Source organism: Heteronotia binoei, chromosome 1, assembly GCF_032191835.1.
Source record: "Heteronotia binoei isolate CCM8104 ecotype False Entrance Well chromosome 1, APGP_CSIRO_Hbin_v1, whole genome shotgun sequence".
Lineage (NCBI taxonomy): Eukaryota > Metazoa > Chordata > Lepidosauria > Squamata > Gekkonidae > Heteronotia > Heteronotia binoei.
Genome location: NC_083223.1, coordinates 197,554,767 through 197,568,897, shown reverse-complemented (window position 1 = coordinate 197,568,897; position 14,131 = coordinate 197,554,767). Strand labels below are relative to the sequence as shown.

The 14,131-nt window shown below is 43.7% G+C and overlaps 1 protein-coding gene and 1 non-coding gene across 2 annotated transcripts in view; one reads left to right on the top strand and one right to left on the bottom strand.

Annotated features, from left to right (window-relative positions):
- Positions 1-1,704: 1,704 nt before the first annotated feature.
- On the top strand, positions 1,705-1,777 carry TRNAT-UGU (transfer RNA threonine (anticodon UGU)). Its single transcript has one exon. It is a non-coding gene; the product is annotated as a tRNA-Thr (tRNA).
- Positions 1,778-3,117: 1,340 nt separating this feature from the next.
- HHIPL2 (HHIP like 2) overlaps positions 3,118-14,131 on the bottom strand; it is a 56,712-nt gene continuing 45,698 nt past the window's right edge. The window contains exons 8-9 of the mRNA XM_060246238.1: positions 6,588-6,670; positions 3,118-4,159 (exon numbers count right to left, since the gene is read on the bottom strand). Of these exons, the coding sequence (XP_060102221.1) occupies positions 3,741-4,159; positions 6,588-6,670 (502 nt within the window). The 3' untranslated portion in view covers positions 3,118-3,740. The remainder of the gene's footprint in view (positions 4,160-6,587; positions 6,671-14,131) is intronic.

Sequence of the window (14,131 nt, the reverse complement as noted above, 5' to 3'; positions counted from 1 at the left end):
GGCTGGGATGGTGCGATCAATCAAATCGAATTAATAACAACAGCAACAGAATTACATTACTACAGAAATACATTACTAGCATTCTCAAAGATCCATCTAGTGCTTGATTTTGTAAGAAAGGTCACAAGGTTGTGTGTGGGTCATATACAAGTTTTTCAAATATGATCAGTTATTTATCAGTTACAGAGTAAGCACCAAGAATGATAACATTATTAGACAGCAGATGAATTCCCTTTTAAGCTAATATATGAAGACACAAAAAGAGAAGCCATCAGAACTTTGAAAAGACCAGCTAATCAGGCAAAGTGATTTTGTTTGCATTAAAAGGCATCTTACCTCATTAGTATGGTTATCTGTGATGTTTTGTATTTGGGGACTTAATTCCAGCTTCAGAAAGTATTGTCATAAATGATGCTCTTACCTTACAACAGAATTTCATTATGAGTTTGCTATTTTATTAAGCTCATCCAAAACTATCATTTTTTTTAATGCATTACCAGAAATTCATGAAATAAGGCCTAACATTGCTGTCTGTTGTGCTTGTGTCTTATCTCTTAAAATGATGATAAAACCATGATAAGGATTATTTACAGACAAAAAGGGGGAGCACAGAATTTGGCACTCAAGAGATTCTGAAATATTTACCTTGTCTGAGCTTCCAACCTTCATCAATATCTTCAACTTCCAGGTCTTACCTTTTGTGACTTCCCTTCCACAGACCAGTCATGACTATCCTTTCTTACATTCGTTCCATATCCATTTTTCCCCACTGGTACAGAAATTAGACCTGTACTGCTATTCCAGGTTTGACTGTCTTGAATTGATATTATCTCTTTGCTAAATCTGTTAAGGAGAAATTTTGAGTGCTCAACAAGTCAGTGACAGTTTTGAAATTTGGCTGGTGACTGGTTGGGTTTATTTTGTTTTGTTAGGTATTTTGCCATAGATTTGGCCCAATATGTTAATTTTGTTTTGATTTTTCCTCTCCCAGTCTCTCTCTCTCCCCTTCTGCTCCCCACCCGACGCCCTATCATCACTGCCCCCCACCCCCCACCCGGTTCCCTGGGGAAGAGCACGACTCTCCCGCCAATTCCACACTGTGAGGGAGGAGAGTAAGCCTTTCACTCTTTCCTCGTTTGCCAATCAGGATCAAGAACGAAGCTCGTCGTTGAAAGCTGAATTCGGAGTCTTGAAACGGCGCGTCCAAGACCGAAGAAACGTCTTAGGGGTTATTTTAAAAAAATAATAATAATGTGACAATAGCCACATTTTTTTTCCCTGCGTGGTACTTTTCAGGGCTGGGGACCTCGTGGTTTGACCTCTGGCCAGCAGACTCTCTGTTGCGTTTGGGTAGTTGCATGAAAGCCTGCTTTAGAAAAATAAATTGCAATAAATACTTGTCGTTGGATTGGGTTCATTAGCTCTTTTAGTATGTTCGTGAAATGCCTATTTACCATCTGAAGCGTTTTCTTAAAGTGTCTGCTAAAGTATTTATAACCTGAAAGACTGCCTGAAAGTCACCAGCCGAGTTTGTTTTATTATTTAAAAACCATCGTTGCTTTTGAATGCCCGAAACTCTCTCGCGTATCTAATTGCAATGGAAACTAAGTTTATCGGTTCACGACTGTACTGTTTGCAGCTTTATTAGATATGTGTGGCAGAATAGTACAGTACCATTCATTTGTATAAGGAGAAATGATAGGTGGCTCCATAGCTCAGTGGTTAGAGCACTGGTCTTGTAAACCAGGGGTCGCGAGTTCGATCCTCGCTGGGGCCTTTAGCTTTTCCCTCTTTTCCTTCAGAATTTATACCTGCAATCTTAATACAAAACATTTTATATAAAATTCAGTTCATCTCAAATGTTCGATATAGTTCAACCATTGTGGTTCTGTCAAGTGTTTCTAAAAATGTGAAAATCGGAGCGAGGGCGGATCATCCTTGTTTTAATTCCACCCAGGTTGAACGCTTACAATTCATCTATAAAATACTGTGTGTTCAGGTAGTAAAATAAAAATAACGATGGTTCAGATTCGTGCCAGACTGGATTTGACGCCTCAAAGGGGTTGGTGGGAGTGGCTATGGGGCAGCGACAGCAGCCGCTTTAGACGTCGTTCCGCGCTTTAGCCAGCGCGTGATGCTCCAGGGCAGGGATTCGGCGGTATTCTGCTTCAGCGTGAAAGTATTCGAATCTGTACACTCAAAGCAAGGAAATCATGTTGTTGCGCTTTGACTTCATGTAAATAAATCTCTGACGTTGCAATCCAAATCGAAAGGCACGCTGCGCTTGAGAAGCAGTCAGGTGCCCCCCAGCTTCTAACAGTCACCCATGGGAAAGAGCTCAGCTGTGCGACGTTGCATCCCCCTACCATCCAGTTTAAGCCGGGTGACTCTGCCTGGAATGCAAGTACATTAAACCAGCACCCGCTAGGGTTATGATTCTTTGCCTTGCTGCTGCAGTGAGGCCCGGTTTAAATGAGATATTGTGCAACATTGCACATCCAAATTCCTTGTTCTTTGCTAGTGTGGTGTTTAAATTGGGCCACACTATCGAAGTACCAGGTCACCCAATAAAACTATCTCCAAGAGGTATGCTATAGTAGGGCAAAAAATAGTTCCTCTCGCTCATTCCTCATTAGTACCAGTACCACAAGACTTGGTAAATTTAAAAAAATAGTGAACACGCTCATAGATCGTGTCTGCGTTCTGACTTACAAAAGCTCATGCTAGAATAAACTGCGTTTCTCTTTAAGGTGCCAGCAAACACAGCTGCCCCTCTAAAGTTGTTGTGGATAATATCAACCATGATAGCTAAAACAGCCTTCCTGTTCAGATGCACTATACTCTGTTTACTGAGTGCCATGCTTGTGAGCTTCACAGGATGGCTGCTGTCTGTTGGCAAAATGGTTCTTATGTGCCTACCCTACTGTGCCCACATGTTCCAGTGCTCCAGAGTCACCTTTATGTCTAATATGAGTAGTCTGAATTACAGATGCCTCTCAAAATTATGCACTGTATTGGATTGAACAGAAATGATTTTCCATCCGTTAATTAAATCACAGGCACATCCTAGGGATACACTCGCTTTAATTGCCTTGCAAGAAAGATCACACCAGCATAGAACAAGCATAGATTTCTTTATTATTTTGTCCAATATTTAATTGAAGGAAGAGACAGGAATAGAGGGGGCAACTCTCTTAGAATGTGTTACAGATGAAAAGAGAAATGCAGCTGCCTTTTATCATCAGTAGCTGAATTAACATTGTTTATTGTTTGTTCGGTTCCCATTAATGAAAGGGCAAGCCTCATAAACGATCCTTTTTACGGCACCAACAATGTTATGGACATACTCAGCCTCCCTTTTCTCAGACCAAGGTTCTCAGACCCTTATTGTATTTCATTGCTGCTTCTGCGGATCAGTGGTATAAATCAGTCACCCTGTCTTCCCGCAAGTGGTCACCAAATTACCTCCTTAATTGATGAAAAAGGCCTTAGAGTAAGATTTGTGAAAAGCAACAATCTGGGAAACATCTGGAGCAGTTAAATTCCAAATTAAACACACATATTATAATCACAATCAGTGGACTAGCAGCTGCTTATACCAGGTGTGAATGTTTTCCCATATGTTTTTACATGAAAAATATATTACAATTTGACTCATACAAAGAGCAAAAAGGAAGCCAAATAAATTGCCCAGCAATTCTATCCACATTCACTTGATTCTTCTCAGGTACATTAGAAGCTCACATCTCACTTCTGGAGCTGAACCTCTTTTTCACTTTTCTCTTTTGTTTTTTCTCCTTAGCTGTTGATCTCAGCTGTGGAACCTGTGGAAGTTTCTTCTTGGCTCTGCTGAATTGTGACCCTTTCCTCTTTGGGGGAGATGCTGCTGCTCTGGAGCTATGTGGAGGCCTTACTGTTTGCTCTGATCCAGTGGACTTGCCCTTAGATTCTTTGGTTTTGGCAGGTTGAGCCTTTGGGTGCTTCTTACCAGGCCCAGCAGGCTTTGATTTTCCTGGCTTGTGTTTTGCAGAGCCTTTGGAGGATGCAGGCTTCTTAGATTTGGGGCTGCTGGACGATGCTTGGGATGTTTCTGTGATGCTAAGAGCTGTTTTAGGAGACTTGGTTGCAAGAAGTTCATTAAGCAGTTCAGGGACAGTCTCTGTGAAAAGACATTTCAAAAGGTCACTTGTCTGTATCTCTTCTACCAACCATGAAGCCTTCTGCCTGTGGAAGGAGACTTCCACCAGCTTTACACATCCCTTCTACCAGAGCAAGGGTTCCCTTGCATTGAAAGAAGCAGCAGAATGCATCTGTTGGATCCTACCCAGTTTTATTTTGGAGAATATGGTACTGTTGGAAAGTGCCATCAAGCTGACTTATGGTAACCCATAAGGTTTTCAAGGCAAGAGATTAACAAAGGTGGTTAATAATTGCCTTCCTCTGCATAGTGATTCTGGACTTCCTTGGTAGTCTCCCATCCAAATACTAGCAAGGGTCGACCTTGCTTAGCTTCCAAGATCTGGGAAGCTTGGGCTCACCTAGGCCCTCCATGTCAGGGCTATCATGGACAATGCCTCTGGACAATTATCTTCCCCATGAGCAGCAGCTCACAGGTTTGTTTAAACCAGCAGCTGATGAGTGATGGCTTCAGTGGCAAAGAGAACAGTAGCAGCTTCTCCTATCCCCAAACAACAGTGGATCATTAGCACTGGTTTGGGAATACTGGGACCTTTCAGTGACCAGGAAGTAATTAATGAGTCTGGAAGCAAAATAGAAGGAGAAAATAGTTTAAGGGCACTAATGAAGAGCCTCATAATTCTTTGACAGTTCATGCTGCACATGCTGACGCTACAAATGAATTTTAACTTAGCACTAGCCATGCTTGGATCCATTGGAAATTTCAACTGAAGGAAGAGATTTCTCTCAATGAAGTGTGACTTCCTTGACTCCCCTGCAAAATGCTGTTCCCGGGAGACAGAGGACTGGACCCTAGGAAGAGCATGAGAGGGAAGCTGGAGGTCTGCAGTGAAAGGGTAGAACTGGTGAAAATTGTAATCTATGGAAATCCTCTGCTGGACAGGCCCGTAGCCAGAAAATTTGGGGTGGAGGGGCCCGGGAGCTTTAAAATTTGGTGGGGGGGGGCATGCTGCTTCTTTCCTCCAGTGGCAAGCCTGCACGGCCCAAGCTCTCTCGCTCCCCCTCGCTCTCTCTGCCCCCCCCGCTTCTTCGCTCTCCCCCCCTCACTCAGTCTCTCTCTCCCCCTCGCTCTTTCTCTCTGTCTCCCCTCTCGCTCACCCTGGCGATGCAGGGGGATCCGGTTTTGTGGGTGGGGAGAAACACGAGGGAAAGAGGTGTTTGTAGGGGCAGTAGAAAGGCAGCAGTATGGCAGAGAAGCCCCCTCAGTGGTGCTCCAGCTGTGACCGTTTTCCAGTTTGCTGGCGTGGTGGCAGCCTTGGTGCATGGACAGAGTGTGGTGCTGCCTGGAGGCTCATTCCTGTGTGGGCGAGCCCTGCCAGCCTGGCAGGGACAGGGCGAGTGCGCGCCCTTGGGTCAGCTCCTGCTCTCGCCGATGCTGGACTTCTCCCTGGCTCTGCTGCCACCCATGCCTCCCCGCGGGCTGAGGGCAAGGTCAGCAGGGCCAGATGGCCCCGTTTGCACTGAGGGCTCCTTGTGAGGAGCCCTTAGTGCAAACTCCACCCCCGCTGAGCAGCAGCAGCCCTGGAGGCCCTCCAATGGAGGGGTCCTACAGGGGGAAGGGAGGTTTTAACAGAGGGGCTGTGCTTCCTCCATACCCTCCCCCCGGTGGCTACAGGCCTAACTCTTAAGTCCGAAATGAAGTGGGATGACAGCACTGGAATGCAATGGGCTGCCAATAGACATCATATGGTTTCTCTGTTAAAACAGAGTGAACCAAACATAGCGACCCAAGCCTTATGTTAAAGCAACCCATGTATGACTAAAATGCAACTTGTATTTCACAATTGGCACAGATAGCACAGACATACACAAACTTTATCTTACTCCTTCTCAAGCCTATCCCTTGGGGAAAGGTGGAATTCTGAGAGAGCCAGGTATCCCTGGAAGTGACATAAAAAGAATGTTGCTTTGGCTACCACCCATGTCCCTGCCCTCTGTTCTGCTATCTGTGGGACCATGAGTGTGCAGGTGCCTTGCTGTACGATCTAGAGACATATGATGCTTAGGGCCCTGTTCCTTCCTTTAATCAGCTTACTAAAACAAGACAGAAATGTTTTAAAATCTGACTGGCCTGGTCTTGGACCTCATAGTTAAGGGGAAGTACAAGGCATTCAATAATTTTTTTACTCGTTCTGTTTGGAGTGTTTGTGTTATTTGCCCCAAGGCCTCAACACAGAGCAAGCAATAAATCTAAACACATAAATAAACCCAATCCTTTAGGCTCAGTTCAGTTCAATTTTATTATGGTCAGCAGCTAGATCCAACTGACAAGAACATTATCAGGTAAACAGGTATTGTTCTAAAGGTCAGTGTATATTTCAAAAGATCTGTCCTTTCAATGTGAATTAAATATTGTCCCACATAATTAAAAAATGTCTTTACATACTTACTTGCGAGTGGAGTGAATGGGATTCGCTTACTCTTTGTTTTCACTGGAACAGGGTTGTGTTTGCATTTCCCTGGTGGAGCTCTCCTAGAAAAGAAATTTTGTCATGTGAGCTACATGGGTCTGAGAGACAGTAAAGAACTTGTTGCCAGAGGATTATTGGTGTCTTTCCCTGATCATAAGCCTGCAGAAAAATTGCGGGAGACAGTGTTCACCACTATATCATTTCTGAATGATATACTATTCAAAACCTTACTTTAGTTTCTTTCTTGAACAAGAATTGGGTTTTATTGCTAAATTAGTTGGAACCACAGTATTCACAGTAACTAAGGAATAGGAAGTCTCGGTCTGTACTGAGCGATGAACTGTATGTGTGTGCTTCTGCGACCTGACAGATCTGATTCTAATTCTCAACTTTTATTTTGAAAAAAAAAAACACGCATTTCATGACTATGTTGTGCTGAAACTGTTGTGACACTGGCTGACCACAAGCACCAGACACATGAGGCATAAAGCGCCTAATGAAGTGAAAGAGGAATGTTTTACTATGCATCCTGGAGTCCACAGAGTAGCTAATAACCAAGAAATATAACATAAAATCATATTAGATGCACTATTTTTATTTATTTATTTTAAATTCTGTATTGCCCTCCCCACAGAGCTGGCTCAGGGCAGGGAACAACAATGTCAACCAAAAATGATAAAACATTAAAACAATCTAAAATACCAAACCTTAAAATCCTTTTTTACAGGGCACCCAATACAGAATTTATGAACCTCAATCAACATCAACATTATTGGGGGGGGGGGGTGAGAGAGTAACTGATAAACCACTTGCTGTTAAGAAGTTGCTGTTCTCAACCGTATGCCTGGCAGAACATCTCTGCCTTGCAAACCCTGCAGAATTGTAACAAGTCCCTCAGAGCCCTGGCCTTAATAGACAGAGACCACCAAGTCAGAATAAGGACCGAGAAGGCCCTGGCTCTGGTTGATGACAGCTGGACACTCTTTGGGCCAGGGACTTCCAGTAGGTGCTGGTCTTCTGAGCGTAGTGCTTTCTGGGGAACAAACTAGGAGAGGCACTGCTTCTGAGGCAGTCCCATAAGTATATTGGTCCCTGACCATTTAGGGAGTTGAAGGTCAAAACCAGAACTTTGAGCCTGACCCAGTGCTCAGCCTGGGCCCAGTGCAGCTGGTGAAGCACAGGTTGTATATATGCAGTTGTATATATGCAATTGACAATGTACCCTTAAAAGCCTAAGTCACTGCATTCTGGACAAGTTGCAACTTTCAGATCAGCCTTAAGGGGAGCCCTGTGTAGAGTGAGTTACAGTAATCAAGCCTAGAGGTGACTGTTGCATGGATTACTGTGGCTAGGTTGGGGCACGGCCGGTAGGAGGCCAGTTACCTGATCTGGCATCAGCTGGAAAAATACCAGTCTGGCAATGTTTGTGATCTGAACCTCCACTAATAAGGAGGCATCCTGAAATACATGCAGGCTCTTGACCATCTGTGCACATTCCTTTAAGCACATTTATTTGTTGCAGTTTTCAAGTCAAAAGACATTCAGATGTGTTTTGAGATTGCCTGCATCTGTGTAGCAACTCTGGACTACCTTGCTGGTTTCCCATCCAAATGCTGACCAAATGCACTATAATACTTTACCAAATACCTGTGGGAAATGTAGTAGATTACAACTGAATTACTAATGGCTGGATGAAATAAAGGTCTTCTAAGCCTAGAAGGGAGCTGGCCCACTGACTCTCAAGGTGGAAAGCATGCAACAAACAGGTGCCACTGTGGAGAAGGAAATGCTTCTTATAAATGCAACTGTAGCCTTAACCAACAAGATATGTGGAGCACAGCCCTATACAATGACATAAATACTCAAGAAAATTCATATAGGAGGAGATGCTTTCTGAGGTCCCTGGTCTCAAGCCATGTAACCTTGAACAGTCAATACCAGCATTTTGAATTGACCCTTTCAGTAGCTAGTAATTGTGCCACCACGTTCTGCTGATAGAATTGAGACAGAATTATCTAGGATAGAATTATTAAGCACATCAAGGAACAAAACCTGCTTGAGGAAAATCAGCATGTCTTCTGTAAACGGAAGTCCTGCCTAAACATGTTGGAGTTCTTTACTTTTCAAAGCTCCTCTGATCAACAGATCTTGAGCACTGGCTGAAAGAGTACTCAGTTTCTAAAATATGATAGACAGGAATATAGCAACCAATAAGGTTATATTTGGACCACTGTCTAGCATCAGACAGGGAATAACATCCCTTTGAGAATTATTGAACGATAAATGCAATAAGAGATGAAATCCATTAATTCCTAAAAACAGTATAAAAGTATTCCAGAATTTTATGAAATAAAGTATCATTTTACAAGCCACAAGAACAAAGATAATCTGAATATGGAATATTACAGAACTTCCCACACAATAATTCTGAGTGATCTCCGGTCCTCACCTGGAGATTGGCATTGTACCTTTCTGAGGTCCTACAGCTCCTCAAACCCCACCGTCTCTGGGCTCCACCCCTGAAATCTCCAGGAATTTCCCAACCTGGAGTTGGCAACCCTATCTCCTTCCCAGAAGCAGTAGCAAGCAGCCAGGCCTAGGGTAGCCAACCTCCAGATGGAGTCTGAAGATCTCCTGGGATCACAACTGAACTCCAGAAAACCTCTCTCCTCCTAGAGAAAATAACTGCTTTGGAGGGCGGACTCTGACATTATATTCTGCTGAGGCCTCTCCGTCCCCCGAACTCTGGTGTCTGTATACTCCACCACAAAATGTCCAGGAATTTCCCACCAACCTGGAACTGGCAGCCCTAGTCAGGAGACCACTGGGCCCAATGAGTTTTTTCTCAAAGGGCAAAAGAGGCCTGGAAAGGGCCTCCTCCCTCCCCCCACCTTTTACTGAGGGAACCAAGCTTCATTTTACTGACAGAAGCAACAGCCTAGTAGCTTCCCCAGTAGCATAATCCTCATCTGTCCTGGGTCCGACAGGGGAGTCAGGCAATGGGAGCCCAGAGGTGGTGACTGATACATGATGGGCCAATGGTTTATGGAGTGCACTCCTCAGCCAATGGGAGACCTGGATTTGGCCTCACCAAAGGGCTTTTATTATAGAAAAGGATATTGCTTGACCGCTGAGGAAGGACTATTGGGCTGAAATGCATCGGGTTGCAATAATTTCCACTTGAGTATATTGAAGTTTTATTCTGCATTGAGGTTACAGTTGAGCCCATGAATGTTTTTAACCCTTTGACAATAAATATATGTATTTTGATATTACCTAAGATTATATATATTGTTTTTAGAAATTGTCCCTGTACTTGGTTTGTAACTAACCTTTTCTGTTCTTGATTCAATTTGTTTGGGTTGTTTCCCACTCCCTCCTTTCTGTCCTTTAATACCCTTTTGAGCCTATGAAAAGGGTACTTTGCGTTCCTGAATCACCACTTTATGGTACTTGGCTAATAGAGGACAAAGAAAGATTATTTTTACAGCAGGGGTCTGTTTTATAGCAGGAGGTTTGGCCCAAACGTACCTTGCCTTTCCAGGTCTGAGCTCTTAAAAATAGTTCTGCAAGTCTGAAGCAGAAGCCAGAGGTGCTCATTGGCTGCTTGTCCCTATTATCAAGAAATACCTGACTCCCAGAGCAGTTTTACACTTTAAAAAAATTAAAGGTAGCAAATAATTAAATAAATGTATTAATATTCATGCAGCACTTTTACAAATTAAAAATAGAAGGTAGTCTGCCTTAAATGCATGGCCAGATGGGAGAGGGACGGCAACACCTGTGTGAGATTGGCTGGTATGCACAGATGTCATGTCATTGCAGTTGTGGAGCAGGGCTCACAAGCCCATAGCGTGGAAGGGGGCTCTGTGAGCTTTTATTTGATATCTAGGGTTTGCTCACATTGTAGGGAATTCTGTCTGCATTTGTCCCCAAAGAAGGTTGGCTGGTGGAGGCCTTTGGGCACCACAGCATGGAAAAAATGGATCTCTGTACTTAGTTTATATTTATTTTAAAGTTGTGGCCACCCATCAAATGCAGCTGAAGTCTGGGAACAAGATGAGCACAAACATGAAGTGTTGAAGGACGTTAAAGAGGCAGAGCTTCCAAGTAATGGCAGAGCATGTTAAAAAATAACAACAAATAGCATTTTCTGCTTCTCCCTTCATCTAAGGATAGCTAGCAGATTCATGTACAAAATGTTACAAAAATAGTTTGGAAGTTGCTTTGAGAACTTTTGCAGTTGAAAAGTGACTAATAAATCAATGGAAAAAAACAAACCTTCTGCTAATAAATAGGGAAACATTGCACGCCCCCCCCCCGCCCCTGACCAAGTCCCAGAGAAACTGCAACCTCCCTAAGATTAGGCCAGAAACCTGGGAGGCTGAGCCAGGTCTGTGTACCATCAGTTATTTGAATGCCTTTTCTCAGATGCCTGAGGCTCAGGAGCAGAACATCTGCTTTGCACATTCAAACCCCTGCCATCTCCAGGTAAATGGTAAGCAGAGGCTGCCTGATCTTGAGACCTCAGACACCGCCAGTCAGAGTAGCAGGTACCCAGCAAATGTTCCTGCAGAACAAAGCAGATTCAGAGGGGGGGGAGCTTGGCATAATGTTGTCCAGTGGCATAATGTTGTCTCAGACATGGCCCTGACTCAAATCATAGTTTCACCTAAATGCCATTAGTTTTAACTCATCTGGCCAGGTGAGCGGATGGCAGCTTGTTTGCAGCCACTATAAGCAGCAGTCGCTGCTCGCTCTCCCACCCACCCTGCACCCAGCAGCTGCAGCACCCAACAGCTATCACTGCTTGCTTGGAATGAACAGTGGCCAATGTTGGAGGGGGAGGTCTAATCCTTCCAGGAGTTCCCAGTGCCACCATAGCTGTCAGAAAGAAAACAGGCACCTGACAAGCACTGCTGCTGCACAGACTCTCCCAAGGCAACAGAACCTTGGCAGCTACCCAATGATGTCTACTTCCACCCCCTGCACTGGCCCTGACTCAGGGATTGTTGAGACTGCTGAAGTGTTGAAGAAAAATGTTGTGTGTTAACTTGTCCAAAGAGATTCACACATTGTTTAAATGGACTCAAAATCTATCGGCAGATCTTACACCTGTATTTCTTTTCTGAAAATATGTCCTATTTTGTATCTTTTTATGCCTATAAAGGTATTTGGATTGGATTGGCATTGTTTAAATGGCTGCTCTCTCCACACAAGTAGCAAACAGTTCCCAAGCCGCACTGTGGAAATGGTACATCATAAGATGATCGCAGTGAAAGCAACACATGTACTGTCTCAAGAACACTCACTCCAGCCATTGTTGCTGCAGGGTGTGTCATTTCAGTGAGTCTCCTGTAGCTCTTCTATTGAACTTCTAAGCATACACTTGAGTAATTACACTGAAGGCACAAAAAATAAATGAGGTGCTGAGCAAACATATGACAAGTGGAATTTAAATTTCCAGCCTTAAATACTCAACCAAACACCTGATAACGATAAGAGAAGACAACAGGTAGCATTTTCTTTACTGATCATATATGCCACTCCAACAAATTATAGCTTCACAACACACATTTGGAAGTATCAATGACACAATAATCAGAAGCACTGGCTACGGACAAAAGGCTTATCAAAAAAGATAGGAGTGGGGAACAACAAACTCACTCCATGTAGAAAATCATTCTCTATGTAATCCACAAAATACGATTTCTGAGTTGCAAATAACAATTCAATGGTACAGAATGAAAACCATCCTATGCACAAAACAACTACTGTCCGAAAACCATGTAACATTTAAACTGTAGTCCAACAAATGATAATAGAACCTGTCCAATTTCATTTTGGATATGAAGTATCCTTCTTCAAGGGACCATCTTTGGTATTCATAGGTTCAGTGGAGTTGAAGTACCATAATTCATTTCCTGGCTTCCCAAGTTTCCTATGTGAATGGGTCCTTCCTGCCACCACTCAGCTGGGCAGCGGGGAGAAACTGAGAGGGAAATGGGGGCTAGTAATGGCTAACATCCCCATGTGCTGATGTCAGCATGTCACTGGTGATGCTGTAGCAGACAGTCAAAACTATGGTTTAACCATAGTGTTTGTAGAATGCTAAGGTGTCCCTGGGAGCATGCAGCCTTTCCCCCTGCCCCCACTATTAGTGACTCCCAGTCTCATGCTGGCAACCATGACTGGATCCTGTGGAATACATTCTGTTAACAATGGCGTGTTCCCCCAACACAAAAAGCCTTTTCCTTACACAGGGCTGGCCTGTGGGTTCGTGGCACCCTAAGCAGGTGCCCCCCTGCTGCCCCCCACCAGTGCAGCCCAAAGGTGCCCCCCCACGATAGCCTTGCATCCCCAGCTCGGTGCTGCAACGCAGCACCACACTCCATTGCAACCCCCCCCACGGCTGTAGCGAGGCAGCAGCAGCACCCCCTTCCCCCCCCTTTCATGTTCACAGCCCAACGCAGGTGAAATGAAATACAAAAATACAAAAATACAAAATATTGTGCACAAATACTCTTAACTGGTGTAAATAAAGTTCTATTATAATGAAATGAACAGCCTACAACAGTGGGCATACATTCATACAGTATAAATAGAAATAGAAAACAACAGTCTCAAAACAATATTCCAAGGAGGACCCCACACAGTCACAGAGTTTTCAAAATGAGTACAATGACTCAAAAATAAAGTTCCACAGGAGTCCCTCCGTTGTTTGTTGACTTCTGAAGGACAAATTCTAGCCTTCACGCAAACCCCGGATTTGATTGCGTTCCGCTGCTCCTGCAGCTTCCTCGTAAGTCAACTGTAAACAACAAAAGTGACCGATAAAAACCACCCTAAACCCAAGTGATTTTAACAAAAACATACAGATACAGTAGGTAAAACAACCTGAAAAATCCAGCCAAGTTCTTTCTCAAACGCCCATTTTGATATCTTAATTTGCAGCTTGGGCTGCCAGAGCCCACGGCTTTTTTTAAAGGGACGGACACAGCTGTTGTTGTTTAACCATTTAAAAGAGACCACACCACACTCTCCAACATACCCAAGAAACACCAAACATTATATATAACAAGAGAAATCATTGTGTTGGTTAAGGCCAGAGGGTTCAATGGTGTTTAAACGATGTATCCACCGTGCCTCTTTTTGTAACATGGTCCTTTGTAAATCACCACCTCTACTATCACCAATTTTCTGAATCACAAAGAATTTTAAGGCTTCTAAGTTATGATCAGTCTCAGTAAAATGTTGAAGGAGAGGAACACCAGGAACTTGATGGCGAACCCTTGAGATGTGTTCCAGAACACGTGTCTTAATAGCCCTACGGGAACATCCTATGTACATTTTAGAGCAATCTCCACAGACCAGGGCATAGATGACCCCTTTAGAGTCACAATTAGTGAAACCTGTCAATTTAATGGTTGTTTGGGATCTAGGATCCACATACTCTTTTATTTGTAGAGAGTACTTGCACGCTTTGCAACCCTTGCAACGGAAATGACCAGGGGGCAATCGAG